The sequence below is a fragment of the Hetaerina americana genome, unplaced genomic scaffold (assembly GCF_022747635.1).
Source record: "Hetaerina americana unplaced genomic scaffold, ioHetAmer1.1.p SCAF_1, whole genome shotgun sequence".
In the NCBI taxonomy this organism is placed as follows: Eukaryota; Metazoa; Arthropoda; class Insecta; order Odonata; family Calopterygidae; genus Hetaerina; species Hetaerina americana.
In genome coordinates this window covers 78,595,705-78,611,463 of record NW_027286069.1, presented here as the reverse complement: position 1 = coordinate 78,611,463, position 15,759 = coordinate 78,595,705, and the positions used below count along the sequence as shown (strand labels likewise).

At 34.3% G+C, this 15,759-nt stretch overlaps 1 protein-coding gene across 1 annotated transcript in view; it reads left to right on the top strand.

The window, feature by feature from the left end:
* Window positions 1-12,975, top strand: part of Dys (Dystrophin) — a 479,719-nt gene extending 466,744 nt beyond the window's left edge. Inside the window, exons 69-74 of the mRNA XM_071591999.1 lie at window positions 454-627; window positions 1,658-1,880; window positions 2,166-2,318; window positions 4,046-4,190; window positions 7,976-8,137; window positions 9,831-12,975. Coding sequence (XP_071448100.1) covers window positions 454-627; window positions 1,658-1,880; window positions 2,166-2,318; window positions 4,046-4,190; window positions 7,976-8,137; window positions 9,831-9,973 — 1,000 coding nt within the window. The 3' untranslated portion in view covers window positions 9,974-12,975. The remainder of the gene's footprint in view (window positions 1-453; window positions 628-1,657; window positions 1,881-2,165; window positions 2,319-4,045; window positions 4,191-7,975; window positions 8,138-9,830) is intronic.
* The last annotated feature ends 2,784 nt before the right edge of the window (window positions 12,976-15,759 follow it).

Genomic DNA, 15,759 nt, shown 5'->3' with positions numbered 1-15,759 from the left:
TTTGGGCTGAAGAATATGGTTGACTAATGAATGAGAAGGTGCTTTCCTGGTAAATTCTTGATGGGAAGTAACTTGCTTCTTAAGATGTTAAATAATGTTGTATGTGCTTTTATGCTTTTACCAATAGTAAGGATTTTTTTCATTCATTAATAAATATCATCCATTGTGTAATCTAAAGACATCATGATTTACAGACTATTGTATGCATATCATTGGCATTTTTTAATTTTTCTCTGGCTAAATTTGTAATTAAATCACTAAGCCATAAGGAGCAACTTGAAGATGGATTTATTCTGGAGACAGTCTGTCTCTCAGTGCAAATAATTTAGTGTGATGATTTATAGTTTCCCAAAATTTTGTAATACTTGAATGTACTCAGTTAATTTTCCCAATATTTTTAATAAGTTGAAATCTAAACAAAGTTGAAACTTCAAAACATGATATTTATTCTAGGGATGATGAGCATCAACTGATAGCCCAGTATTGTCAGTCCCTCAATGGAGAAGGATTGAGGGGAGTGTTAGGAGAGTCCCTGTCATTATCATTACCTAATGTACCCCGATCACCTGTGCAGATAATGGTTGCAATTGATGCAGAGCAGAGAGAGGAATTAGAAGCAATGATTAGGTGAGTGAATTCCTTCTTTGATGATAATTTTTGCAACTTAGTTGTACAGCTATGTGGCCTTGATTTATGTAGATAAATTTTTTGATCAAGCATATAATACACCGAGTTCTGAATCTCCTTTCTCCAGTTGAAAGTTATGTCACTCGTATTGTTCCATAAGTTTGCTAATTTTTGGAGTATTATGTAAAATGTATAACTTTCAGACTTGTTTTTACAAAGACTCTCTATAACTTTGAAATCTCTCAATTGAAATACTAGTACCAATTTCACATAATAGTAAAAATTATACTATGAAAATGTCATGACCAGTACATTATTTACCTCCAACTAATATTATTATTACAGTCAGTGATAATAATTGAATATTATTAAAGCATATTTGATAGTAAGTCTTTTAGATAAAAATTTATTAGATGAAAATAAGGCAACGTTTCTTTAAGAGTATCTCTTTTTTACTCTTTTATGTTATTATAGTATACTCTAGTATTATTTGTGGATTTGGAATATCAGATTTATGCAAATGTTGGGGATTCATTCTTTTGTATACATCCTATCATCCCTCATTATATGCAGCTTTATTCCATGAAATTGTCATAAAAAGGCCAGTGTGTGTGTTATAAATATTCAGGTTTTGCAATTATCACCATTTGCTCATAAGAGATCTTGGAAGATGAGTCACTCCTTTGACCCCTCTGCTGCTTTGCTGCTGATGGGTCATGGATCATGGTATCTTGAGGGGAGATTTGCCTTCTAGGTCAAAGCCATTAAGCATGAGCTGTCAATAGCTGTCAACATTTTTGAGTTTGAGAAAAGCTGCGTAATTTAATTCACCCTTTTTTTAATTGGTATAAAATGTTTAAGAGGATTTAAAAATTTACTGTGCTTAGTGCCTAAAAGATCCACTGCATAGTATCAAATAATATGGAGTAAGTTTTCACTTACTGAGATTTCAGGAGATTCTTCTTTATATTTCAATATTAAAAGGAAAATTTAAATGACTAAATAGCCATATAAATTCAATGAATTATAGGGAGTTGGAAGAAGAAAATTCACAGCTGCAGAATGAATATGAACGTCTCAGAGCTAAGCAGACCCCTGGCTCAACTCCTGAAGACTCTGTGTCCACTCTTGGGATGTCCCCAGTATTGCACCAGCAGCAACATATCCTCCAATCTCAGCCGCACCATCTCCAACAGCAACAACTACTACTTCAGCAGCATCAGCTAGCTCAGGGTGGTGGTAGAGTGCACTCAGTAAGTAAATAAAAAGAAATCACTTTGGTTTCTTTCTCCAAGTATCAATCGCTACTTTGTGAAGTATTCTTTAAACTGACGTTTTAGACATCCAAGTGTATTTGTTTTTTAAATTAAATGTGTAAGTTGTATTTATTCATCTGTGATTCGGGCCTTGTAAACTTAGTATGATGTTGGAAATTGATGGTAATGAAAATAATTCTTAAATATTTATCTCGGATCACTTTTGATGTTGGCTGCTTCCCTATTTTTGTACAAGTATTGATGTTTCTATTTACTTTAAAGCAGGGAAGCCTTGGAGGAGACTCAGACATGCTAGCGGAGGCCCATTTGTTACGTCAGCATAAGGGACGCCTGGAAGCAAGGATGCAGATTTTAGAAGATCATAACCGTCAGCTTGAGGCTCAGCTTCAGAGGCTAAGGCAGCTGCTGGATGAGGTAAGACTGTAAAAAAAATATGTACAGGGTCTGTACAATAAGTATCTGGACTGGTTCCAAAAATCAAAATCAATTACAGTTGTCATTACAGTTACTTAATAATCTTCAAAATACATTCCTCCTACATCAATACACATTGTTTGGTGTGTCTGATACTCGTCAAAAGCCCGCTGTAAGTCAGTTTCCAGAATACTGCTGAGAGCCTTTGTCATTGCCGCTTGAACCGCCTCGATGGAGTCCAACTGACATCCTTTGAGCTCCTTTTGAGCCATCCTTTGAGGTAATAACGTTATTGAGAAAATCTTCATCTTCCTGGACACAGTCCAAAATTTCTTGCAAAAATTTCTACCCGCAACAGTTTTTGTTCCTCACTCAAGACTTTCGGCACCAGCTTCATGCGCACTTTCCTCATTACAAGATCCTCTGTTACAATGGTGTGGACGGTTCTGACTAATAGGCTGGTCTCCTCACTGATAAGGGCGATGGTTAAATGCCTGTCAGAGTCCAAAACTTTTTTCACTTTGGCCACCTGAGCATAGATTCGAGCGGTCGTCGGGTGTCTGACGCGGTGCTCGTCTTTGACGAGCTCCCGGCCTTCCTTCAAAATTTTTCTGCCACTCAAAAACTCTTGTGTGGCTTAAGGCATCATCCCCAGAAGCCTGTTTAATGAGTTCAAGGGTTTCTGACGCAGATTACCCAAGTTTAACGCAAAACTTCAAAGCGTAGCGTTGCTCGACGGAGTGCTCCATGCTGGTGCGATGATACCAGAAACAATCACACGTCACAGAAATCCACCTCCTGTTTTAACGTATGTGCAGAGGCAACTGAAGTAAAGTGCGCCTGTGTAGTGGGGGACACCGCTACCTAGCCGACCGGTCAGACCCCCATCCACAGCTCTGTTGAGGCTCCAATGAACCAGTCACGATACTTATTGTACTGTACTGTATTTCAGTTAATTTTCAACTCTAGGGATAAGAATTAATTTGGAATGACTTCTAATTAATCACTGTGCTTGAACATCTGTAATTATAAGGGAATAGAAACATGAAAAGATGAGTGAATTGTCTGCTATTTATTTGAAGTTCAGTTTTTCTCTTATAAATTGAATTAGTACGTTGCATGTATCAAAGAATACTGAGAAACCAGAATGTCTCTATGTTAATGCCTCAATTTTTAAAATGAGTACTTTAAGCATTTTTAAGATTAATTTAAGCAATTATAACTTATGGAACAAAAATCTCCGGCATCTCAGTTCACATTAATTAAAACCATATTTCCCATGAAATTTTCTACTAAGTATAATCTATTTTGTGAAGTACCCTACTCTCTTTTGGGAAGTGTCTTCTACTGCATCTTATGGTTTTCTATATTTAGTTTTCTCAAAAAGTCATTTGTACTTGAGGCGCCAGAAAAGGTATTTAAACACCTTATGGTGTAACATGTTATGACTAAGATGGATTGGTCTAATGATAATATGTAACAGCAATTCATTTATGTTATTTTAATGAAATAAGAATACTCTGTATTAGTAAATTTGATTGATTGTTTGGATTCAATTTTATAAATTTGTCAAGAATTGATGTAGATGATACAGACATTTCAGTTTGTGCTAGATGGCCTTATGGAATTGCATTTTGATGTTATCCAGAGTCTACTACTCAATTGCTCTAAAAGGTTTCTTAAATTAATTTTGGCTGCTGACAACATACCATCACATTATTTTACAGCCTGGAGTGGGCATGGGGTCTTCTTCTCCATCAAAGACCGGAACTCTTCAAACACGGTCTGTGACAGCTTCCCAGTTAGCCACAGACTCACCGGCCAAAGTTAATGGTCACTGCCATGACCCCATCACATCTTCATCATCCACAGGTAAGATAATAGGAGCAGCCATTGAAGTTTTCTACCTTACTTCGTATTCACACCCTTAGGCTTGCGAGATTTTTGGCTAATTGGGACAAACCAGGCCAAATTTCTTTGAGCAGAAAATATATAAATTTACAGCTTGATTTTTTGAAATATTATTGCTGGTTTAACTGCTATTTGATAGTAAACTAATTCCAATTTTTCATGGGTTTAGTCTGTTTGCTAGCCAAGATTTGCTTTTCATAAGAAGCATTGGTAACCTATGCAGTGCATCTCTTATTATTTTCATGGAAAAGCATAAAACTATTATGCTTTTTCTTAGCATGAGTTCAGTATGAACTAACATATTTTTTCTTTGATGTTCTCTATCTAATCTTTTAGTTATGCATTTGAATGTTTCTGTCTTTCTTTGGTAAATGTTGTACTACATAATCATTGCATTTTTTATTCGACAATTCATTTCTTGGAAATCTTTTTTGGAATTATCGGTCTCTCACTGCAAACTTAATTTAATTCATTTTTGTCTGAAAATGTTTTCTATTATCCAGAATTTTGCCGGCTTAAATCTAATATTTAATGTGTATATATGCATATGTATACATTTGCATGCACAATGGCTATATTTTAGATAAGATAATTTTTTTTGCTCTCGGCCCATGCGATATAAATGTCTTGATTTTCTATAATTATTAAATGATAAATTCATGTTTTCCTTGCAAATTCATTATTTTTGTACACTACTTATAATTCAAAACATTAAGCCCTGATTTGCTTATGATTTATTTTATGATATTGATAGAATGTTTAATTTTTACCGAGAAATATTTTAGGCTGAACTTTGCCCGATCCTGTCCTGGACAATTTGCTCTATTTCAGCAGTTTTGTAAATTTATAATAATAGTACTGATGATATCCTTAAAATAGAAATTGAATTTATTCATGCAATAACTTTGAGTAAGGATGTTAAGAAAAGACTCATAAAAACTTTGATATGGAGCATAGCTATGTACGGTGCGGAAACATGGTCATTGAAGCAGGAGGATAGACGTATACGTGTGGGTGTGGAGAAGAATGGAGAAGGTGAAATGGACAGAGAAGAAAACAAATGAGGAAGTACTTGGTATGGTGGGCGAAGAGAGGGGTTTGTTGGGAGCAATCCTATGGAGGCAGGAAAAGTGGATGAAGGGGGTGTTGACCGGCAGTGGGATGTTGAAGACTGTGATAGAGGGTACAATGTTGGGCAAAAGAGGAAAGGGAAGGAACAGGATAGGGATGTTGGACGGAATGAAGGGAGGAAGAAAGTACTCAGAGATGAAGGGGGACCTGATATAGAGTAGGATGATGGATGTTGTGTTTTGTTAGGAGTAATAAAATATATTGTTTGGTAGTTGTGTCCATCCAAAAACCTACCTTAACCGGTAGATTACCTTAAAAAAAAAAATAATGTACTTCTGTACTCTAAAGCCCAATTGTAACAGCCACTTTTTTATTGAGTATTAAAATTGTTATTTGTGGATCTTATCAATCTTATATAGGTATTAACATAGCTCTTCTTATGGCAGCAAGATATTTTACCTTGCTTATGTAAATTATTAAAACATATTTTGGTCTATTAGTATTGATTTTCATGTAACCAAAAATCACTTGGAAGTTATACCAAATGGAAATAGTATCATAATATTTACTTTAAGTATGAGATAGAGGGAGATAGAGCCAACCATGTAGTTCAAGTTGATTTTAGTTTAGCTTAAATGATTGAATAAAATTATGATTGTAAGCTTGAGAAGAAATACCTTTTGGTATGCTTTTTATTGAATTTACTTTTTAATTGTTAGGAAATTTTTATTTATTGTACATGGGAATTGCAAGGCTAGAAAAAAAAATTGTGGAATACTCAGTGTTTTTGAATTTATATTGTTGGCTAATTTTCATGAGCCAACTGACATTACACAATCAAAAAATGCTATCGGATTCCTAGGTTTAACTTTAAAACTAGGATTAAAATAATTCCTAAGCTACTATTAGGCATCAAAGTTTTGCATGATACTTTGTTTTTAAAATGAAATAATTTTCCTCGACAAGAGTGCATGAGTTTTTAAAAATATTTGGAAATGCATGTAGCAGTTTTCTATTTACATGAATCTATACCATTATGCTGAAGTTAACAATCTCTGAACAAGCTTTTTGCTATCATTTTCTGAAAAAATGTTACCTTCATATACTTTCATGTTTGGATTACAGTTTCAAATACCTTTCTGCATGATTTCTTTGTGGTAAGAATGTGGTATATGCATGTCAATGTTCCTTACTTAACCCTCTTAGTGCGGCGGGCCGATATATCGGCTTTCGTATCCCTGGCGAAAAGTGCAGCGGGCCGATATATCGGCTCTTGCGTAGGCTTTTGTTTAAATCGTTGTAACTTATGGTTTTTTCTTTAATAATTTATGGTTTTTGTGCTATCGATAGGTTGAATTCCATAGAATAACGTAACTATTTTTAAAATTTTTTATTAGCAATTTTAATTGCTTTTAAAAAAGTATAATTCTTACCATAATTTTTCGTTCAGTTTTGTACATGTCGGGAAGCTCTGCCTAATTCGTTTTTTTTTCTGAGTAGTCTTTCCACTTTGATAAGCCACTGAAATGCTACAAATCTGTTTTCATCTGTAATCTCTTGAATGTGTTGTGGTGTCGTGGTGTTGATATATACCTGCTTATTCAGACTTTGTTGAGATGATGGAAATGAGAGCACTGCTTTGTAATCATTTTGGTTTCTCTTGCCGTCCGACGTATCTAATCAATTGCGCCCTGTGTAATGGATTACATTGTCGGCAGTTCTCTGTGAGTTAGAACTTAGTTTTTTCTGCCTTTAGATTGTAAGTACATTGCCGCAGTCTCAAGGAAAGGGGAAAAGTCCCAATTTGACTCAGTGAGATCAGCCTTTTCAACAAAATCGAACTATGCAGAGGCTGACAAAAAAATTTGTAACTCAATGGTTTTTCTTTATTTATTTATAATATTTTCTACATGTCTTTTTGATTCTTTATTATATTTAAATATCGTAGTTTAATTGAAAAATGTTTTTAAAAAAATATTAGTTTTGTGTCTAAAAATCGAAATATTATTGCTAAAAAATATTCATCAAATTTATGATACTGTAATAATTACGTTTATGATTCAGATGATGTAAATGTATTACATCATTATTAAATACAATATTATATTTTAAAATAAAAAAACTGCATATGGATATCTAAACAAATAACTTTATAATGTTTTTTTTCCTAAGGTGATACATTTTCTTAAATTACACTTTGCACTTCTCACTAGTACCCCTGAAATCCCCGCCGCACTAAGAGGGTTAAGTACTGAAAAGTGACTCAAAATGCTCTTATTGAAGGTAGGATTAATTGTAAATTACACTACCTCTCTTGAATGTATATGAATTAGTTTTACTGATGCATAAAATGTGACTAATACGAGAGCATTTGCTTAATTTTTGCTGAGCTTGAACTTGGGGAATTCATGGCTCTAATATGCCACTTGCCATCTTATTTTGACTTTAATCTTTCGGTAGTTCACTTGATGGCTCTGTAATGTCTATAAATCTATGATCTGGGAACATTTCCTAGTCCACTATGTTGTACCTTAAATTCGTGGATAGCAAGTATTGGGAGTAAACAGTGTCAATGTTGATTGGTGCCCTGGGTACTCTTTTGATGACTTCCTTTGGTGGCATGGCTTCTTCTATTTTCTCCTGGGTAATCTTCTTGACATGATACCAACCAATAGGTCGTTGGGTGGATGGAGTCTGCATGACTGGTAGCTCTGGTGGCCTTGGGGCCATGAGTGGCAACGGGAGTGGCATTCGTGGGGGGGATGGAAGGCCCCCTCCCCCTCCTCCCGTTCACTCCTCATCCTCCCAGAATGTTGGCAATCTGCTGAATATGGCAGGTGGGCAAACTCTTCTCTCTCTCTCTCTGTCTTATAACCATCTGCTTATGTTTTGTCTTTTTGGCTTCGCTGTAATATAAGGCATTGACATTGATTTCAGTCAGATATCAGGTGTGGTTTATAAGTATGAGTGATGGTTAAACCTTTTAGAAAGTTTACTTTTTGTACACTTTGAAGTTATTGCCCAATCCAAACTGACGACAACTTTAAAAAAAATGTGCTTGAAGAAAAAATTGTTGCGGTAAATCTTTTATTAGCCAGGCCCTGGAGACCCAATTTTTTTTAGTAAAACCTCTACATCTTCACCTCTTTTGGGTGATATTGTAATGATTAAAATTTTGGAATCTCCACTTAAATTGGCAACCTCATTTAGTGTACTTTTCAGGGTGTATTGGGCGGGGTAAATGGGTGATATTACGTGGCATATATTCCAACTGAGAATATTTAAGAATTTTTCTCAGGGTTAGGGGATACTAGTGGCTATAATTTATTTTTTTAAATGGAGTGTTAAATATAAATAGCTATGTGGTTGCCTGTCTTGCAAAATTTATGATTTTACAGGGAATAATGTATTATTAGCAATGGGTCGATTTATTTATTGGTTTTGCATAAATATCAAGATGGGAAATTTTTTTATATTTTGCAGAAATCAATGATCAGACAATGTAAAGCAAATGAATGATTGGAAGCACATGTGATGTTCATCTCGTTTTTATGGGTGAAATTTTTGCATCTTTTCTTAATAATTAATGGGCTTTAATTAGGAAAAGGGCAGAATTCAAATTTTTAAAATCAGGTCTGAGTCCTTAATTGTATCTGGAATATCATTTCATGTATTGTTATCCTAGGATGTTTGCACATGGTGCATATCCAAACATAATGACTTCATGGAATTAGAATATAAGATCAAATTAAGATCCATGTACATTATCGGCTACTTCTAAACTAATGTCTATTTGTTTTTAAACATTATGCTTTGTTGTGGAATTAATATTGATGGGCGTAAGAAGAAAATTTTGTGTGTGAAATGGAAGACAAAATACATGAAACAAGATTAGATGTGTTTAATGTAATACTCTATTATTAAAGCTTTTAAAAAAACCTCTCTTGTAATTTGAACACTTTCAACTTTGGATTGAGTAACTTTCTTGTCCAAGCTAATTTAAAAGGCTTATGGGACTTAAGTTTCACAATTTAATTCAATTTTGCAAAGAGCTAATATGGGGATGTCAGCAAATTAGTAACTTGAAATGGTTTTTATTATTGTTGTCACTTTTATTTTTTATCTTACCTTTAATAATTTGTATCCTATAAACTTTAAATATTATTATATGGGATCACATAATGCACTGAGTAATTATTTCTTCAATAATCTTCTTAATATTAGAGGGAAGTTTCCAAAAAACCTTCATAGATTTATGTCCATGCTTACCAGGCTAGTTTGTTGACTAGTGGATTCATTTTTTCTCAATTTTATCTTTTGTATTGCTTTCAGGTTCATTTGCATCCGAATAAACCCAAATTCCAGACTTACAAAAGAGCTATTGCCACTAAAATCTTATCTGTTTGTGTCAAATGTGCAATGTTGAAGTAATTTGTTTTCGTTGAAAGCTTTTGAGTACCACTGAATGAATAATGATTGCAGTATCACTGGAGCACAAAACTCACCAACTGTGCATTTTCTCATAAGCAGGTGACCTTGGGAAAGCAGTGGGTGAATTAGTCACAGTGATGACGGACGATGAGCAGGGTTCGGCCACCCCGAGCGAAGAGGGCGAGATTGTCTCGGGGCAAATGTCTGTGGGAAATAACTCGAGTGGTTATGGCATCAAGTGATTTGGAGTGTAGACCTAAAGAAAATAAAATTGATCTTCACTAGTGATTGTGCAATTAAAGAGGATACATGCAGTGAAATGTGAGCAACGTGAAGAGTTGGTCACAGAAGAGCATGTCTTAAAAGTGTGGTTGTGAATTTGTGCAGTGGATAAAAAGGAATGCTTGAGGAAAGTGTTGCTTTTTTTTTGAGGGATTGAAGTATTTCCCATCAGAGTTTGATTCAAGCATCTTCAAGTGAATCTGTTAAGTGGGCCATGTTCAATGGGATGTGGTAAATGTTGACTGGAATACAAGTTTTTTATAAGCACACAAAACATACTCATTTCTTATTGTGATGTTACCAAATTGTAGTATTCCTTAATCCTGTTTTGTAAGTGATAATAATTCATTCCTACCAGCTGCATAACATCACCTTCAGTGTATCTGCCTTGCTTTACTTAGTCCTGAGTAGCCCTTCCAGTCTCTACTCACACATATCAGTATGATGAAGTAAGTAATCATTCATTTTCTAGGAGGGAACTGCAGGCGGAAATGATATTTGACTTCATGAAATTAATCAAATTCTTCTGGTATTTAGGTTTTATAGGGAAAGTTGCTACAAACATTTCAATACTTTATATGTATAGATGCAGCACATTATCAGATGCATGCATGTTTGCATTCATATCAGCACTTGTCAAGTACTCTGAAAAACTTGTAAATGTTAAGCACTGGAGACAAGCACATTGTGGTGTTGTACTTTGAATATGAGTACTTTGAATTCTCATGATAGCGAATTTGTGTAAATCATTTGAAATATGAAGCACAAAAACCCCAATAAACCTTCAGAAGGGCCTTTCTTGTCCTAGAGTTAATCCGCATAGACCGATTTTAGACAAGAAGGGACTTTCTCAATGGAATTTCTTTTGTGTGGAATGTGACGGCATAGTTTGGAGATTAGTTAAACTATTCACTTTGGACTTAAGCAGAAAATTCATACATGCCGATTGAAAGTCTTCCACCAAGTCCTCAATTTGTTTCTCATCCTATAAGTTTGGGGAACAATGTTACTTGTGAACTTAACATAGTGAATTAATGTCTTAATTGAAAAAAAAACAAATGGGATAGCGCACAGTATTAAGCCATGAGAGCGAAATTGTTCCAATTGGTCTGTAAGTGGCCTATAAATATTGTGACATGCACAAAGTGTGGTACACTGAACAAATTTGTTAACCTAAAAATGCTGTTTTCATTTAATTTTAATGAACATGCATGAAAACATATCCATATTGTTGTAGTGAACATTAAGAAATACTCTTGATTTTATATATAATGTGTTGAATAGTTCATTTGAACGTAAATTGGAAGTTGAATCTTTCTTGTTCTAAAAAGAAACATATCTAAAAATAGCTCCTTCTTTACAAAATTTGGAGAAAAACCTCTCTTTGGGAAAAATCTAACAGTGTGCAAGCAGTATGGCGGAATTATCTTGTATACCAATTGTGGAGGAATTTTAATGAGGACATGCACAGGTGAAGCTTGTTGAAAGACAAAAATATTGGGTTTGGTTTCATAATGCTTAATAAAAATGAGTAGAAAGATATCATCTTCATAATTTTAAGTTCCGTTTCAAAATTTAATATTAAATATGCATCAAATATGATATCATATGAGATTATGTTGGCTAATAGTAGTGTACAATCATATGCTTTGATATTTGTGGAGCAGTTTTTCATTCAATGGGGACTTCATTATATTTTTAGCGATTTCTAAGTAAATGAATAGGTTTTTGTTTTATTTAATTATGCTCTCAAATTTTTGGAGATGATTGATATTTCATTTAATTCCACCAATTCAGTATTTAATAATGTTTTTACTTAGAAGAAAAACCATCATGTTTTCATAAATCTTTTTTTAATTCTAACATCTTTATACGTAGAGGAATGGATGAAAAACCTCAGCATATGACCATAATAATCCATGGAATACATCAATATAATGTGTTACTTAGGAATGCTTCACATTTAAGTTAACTGTGTTAATGATCCTGTCTCTAAATTACATTGAATTTGAAATGTAGGTGGAGTCAAAAACATTTTACCAGAGCAATAAATAACCTTATGTATTGTTATGTCACAAGTATTTCAGTATGTAATATGTGCTTTCAACTTTACCTACTGTGTTGGAGTGGGTTTAACTGCCTGTCACTTTTACCCTGTGGATTATTAGTTCTTTTCTGAAAATATCTTTTAACTGTCTTGTGTGTTTTACGTAATTAATTGCTCAAAGACTAAAACATATTTGTATAATAGTATCTTATCAGTTTTTTGAAGTAATTATGGTTCACGTAAATAGAAATCTTATTTTTATACATTCATTGGCTATTCCATGCTGAAAAGACTACGGATGACAGTGTTAATTCTAAATTCGTTCACAATCTTGTATAGCACCATTAACGAAGTATTTAATGGGAAGAATGTCTGAAGAAGTATGTATGGCTTAAATCTGTACTTCTTTTATTGCAATAAAATCTGAAAAAATTATAAGGATCTTTAAAATGTATATCATAAAACTGTATACAAACTGTCAGCCAAATATTGATTTGATTCACTCGTCAATTTTAAATGACCAACATTTATTTATTCAGAAATTTGTGTATTTGTGTCAACTTCTAGTTTGGTTGATAGGTAATGGTAGAGTTTTGCTACCCAATGCCAAGCCAAAACTGTTTTTTAGAAGGCTGTTTTTTTCATGTGTTCATGCCAATTTGATTTTCTCCTAATTTCCCAGCAAATCTTAATGATGACAGTGAAGAGCAGCAGTATGTCAGCCATATTTGAAATTCCAAAGGATCAAATACCGTACTAATTGAGGACGTAGTTTTTGGAATCAGCTAACTTTAGATCAGTGATTTTTAATGTGAACAGTCCCACACCATTGATCACTGAGTGTATGTCTTATGTCATGATTATAGAGGATTCATTCTAAACAATCATAATTTAGTGCACATAATAAATGTTGCTATTTACCAGTATTTAGTGTTTTGTATGTTGTACCCATTGTTCTCTGATAATGATTTGGGCTAGTTACTAAAATTTTTATCATCCCTGTGTTGATACTTAGTTTTTATCCGTAAACAATAGCTAGGATAAGATAACATTAAAGGTGATAGTATTCAATTATAAAGAGTTACTGCTGTCATTTGTAATGGATAAAATGTTTTTCTCTTTTTTTCTAGAATTTTTGTAGACATCATTTAAGAAGCCTCAATATTTTTTTCTGTTTTCAACAGAGTTTGACCATAGATTGGTTAGGTATTATCAAAAATGATATTTAACTTTATCTGTATGATATATAGATAACCCAGACTTTTTTTGCTCAGGAAATAAATTTATTGATCAACTAGTTCCAATCACATGAGCATCAAACCAGCACAACATCACAATCACAAATGAAAAATGTCTGCTTCCAATTGTGAACCGTCTCATTTAAGAATTCCATCAGATGGAGTTCTGCCTCGAATGTGACCATTTCAAGGCATCTTTGTCAGACGGACAGGAAGTCTTTGAGTGTGAGCAGAGGAACATAGTAGAGATTTCTTAAAAAATTGGGAATGTCACAATTTGCAGCCAATCTTATTCTCTAATGCCACCACTTTATCCTGCAGACGATTCACCAAGATAGAAAAGGGATGAAGATGGACATTTGAGAACAATTGACGACATTAACCTGTTTTAGGAAGAATGTACTCAATACAAATGACCACGTATTCCCTTTCAGCTCCTCCCACTAAGAAATCCCATGGCTATTCCCAAAGAATTCACAAGACAACCCACTCACATCCTCCCACCCCTTTCCAGTAACAGATGACCATAACCTCTGAATCCCAACCCCCGTTCTAGTATTTTCCTCTTTTTCTCTTACTCTAATCCCACACCACCACCTACGCACCATGTACCTCCTCCCATCTCACCCATCACCTCTTGAGAATGTTTATATAAGTATACATACATTTATCATATACCATTACATGGTATCCTGTTGATACTAAAATTAGTGAAACTAGTTGATCAATAATTATATTTTCTGTGGAATTCAAAAACTGGATTACCTCCCTATCATTATTGTCATGTTTTGTTCTGAAAAGAATTAATAAGTGATTTCCTTTTTCTTGTGAACTAGTATGTAGGAGTACATGACTTATCCGTGCAGGAATTATGTTTCTTTTGATCTGAATGATATAATTTATCAATTTTATTATAATATTGAGTGCCCTGTACCTTTCTAAAATTATATCCTGGATTTCACTGCATTTGCTCTTGGAAAAATTACTTCATGAGGAATCTAAAATAACTTGAAACTGAATTTAGGTGTAGAGGCTCCAAGATAAATGGAAGGATTAACAGATTCCGAGATCAAATGTTTGGTGCCCATATTTTCTTTGCTATGACCCAATAATCTTTCAGATGCTGTTACTGAATACTAATTGGGCAGCTAGGGTTCAGCAACTGAACCAGAAGCTAAGCACCACTTGTTAAACCACCTATCCTACCTTAATAGCTCTGATATTGAAGGTGTAACTCTGCAGCAGCCAACTTTACCACCAGTTTGGAGGACTTAATTCAAAAATCTGTTATGTTACTTTAGCTCTAGTACTTTTATCTGATGTTCCCATTTTTGTGTTCTTTTGTAATTCAGACAACTCCAAGTCAGTATTATCCACCCCCCCCAGAACTGATCCTGTCTTGTTTCCTGCCTTCATCAAACATATTGGGAAACCAATATGAAAAAAATCTAACTTGCCTAAAAAAAACTAGTCTTTGTTGAGCTCATTATGATAAGTCATCACTCAATTAAGCATCATGTACTTTGAACGCGATGGAAATTTTATAGAGATGAAAGTTTAATGGAATTTCCATATCTTTGTTGGCGTACATTAATGTTAAAATGTATTTCCAAGGCTTTAGCATATCCTTCACATGAGGTTTACCTTAATGCCCCCTCAATTGGATATGATGTACTATCCAAAATGGTATTCTCTATACCACCGATTCTCTTCATCTTTGGGTCTTGAAATATTAATTTGGAAAACCAACGGCTATACCAGTTCCATTTCCTCCCCATGGAATGTAACTTCGTCGCTCAAACAAATGCCCTGGGATCTACGCCGACCCTAAACGACGTCACGCCGTTTGCTGCCTACGTATCTCAAACATTTTCCTCTCTCCCACTACCTCCTTTTTGTCGCACAATCACACTTGAGTATTCCGCATGAGTCACGTTATTTCCAACGGCCTTCTTCTCTCAGTTATTTTCCGAGAAGCCCTTGCTTTAGTTTGACTTGAAAATCGTTTGATTCCATGGCACACAGGAAATTATATTTTAAATTAACGATGATGGAAACTTATTCCGATAAAATATTTCCAAAGAGTAAAATTTGCAGGACGGGATGGGTTGTAAGATGTCGCAACCCCTTGCCATTTCTGTGTGTACTTTAATTGATTGTTATATGGTACCCTTAATGTCATGGCCTTTTAATGGGACGAGAAAGCTCCATTGAGTTATTAACTATTACAATATTTTATCGCATTTAACTTGGCATGAAGAGCAATCTTTCTCCTCCCTCTAGTCACGAAATGTCATGGTTTGCTTACTACAAAAGTTCACGTTACATAATATGTGCTCGTTGCAAACTATTCATTTAATTATACGCACCACTTACCCCAATTTGGCACCCTATAATGACTGACTTTACCTATCCGTTGTTCATAAAAAGCGAGTATGGATTCAATAATAATTGCATCGTA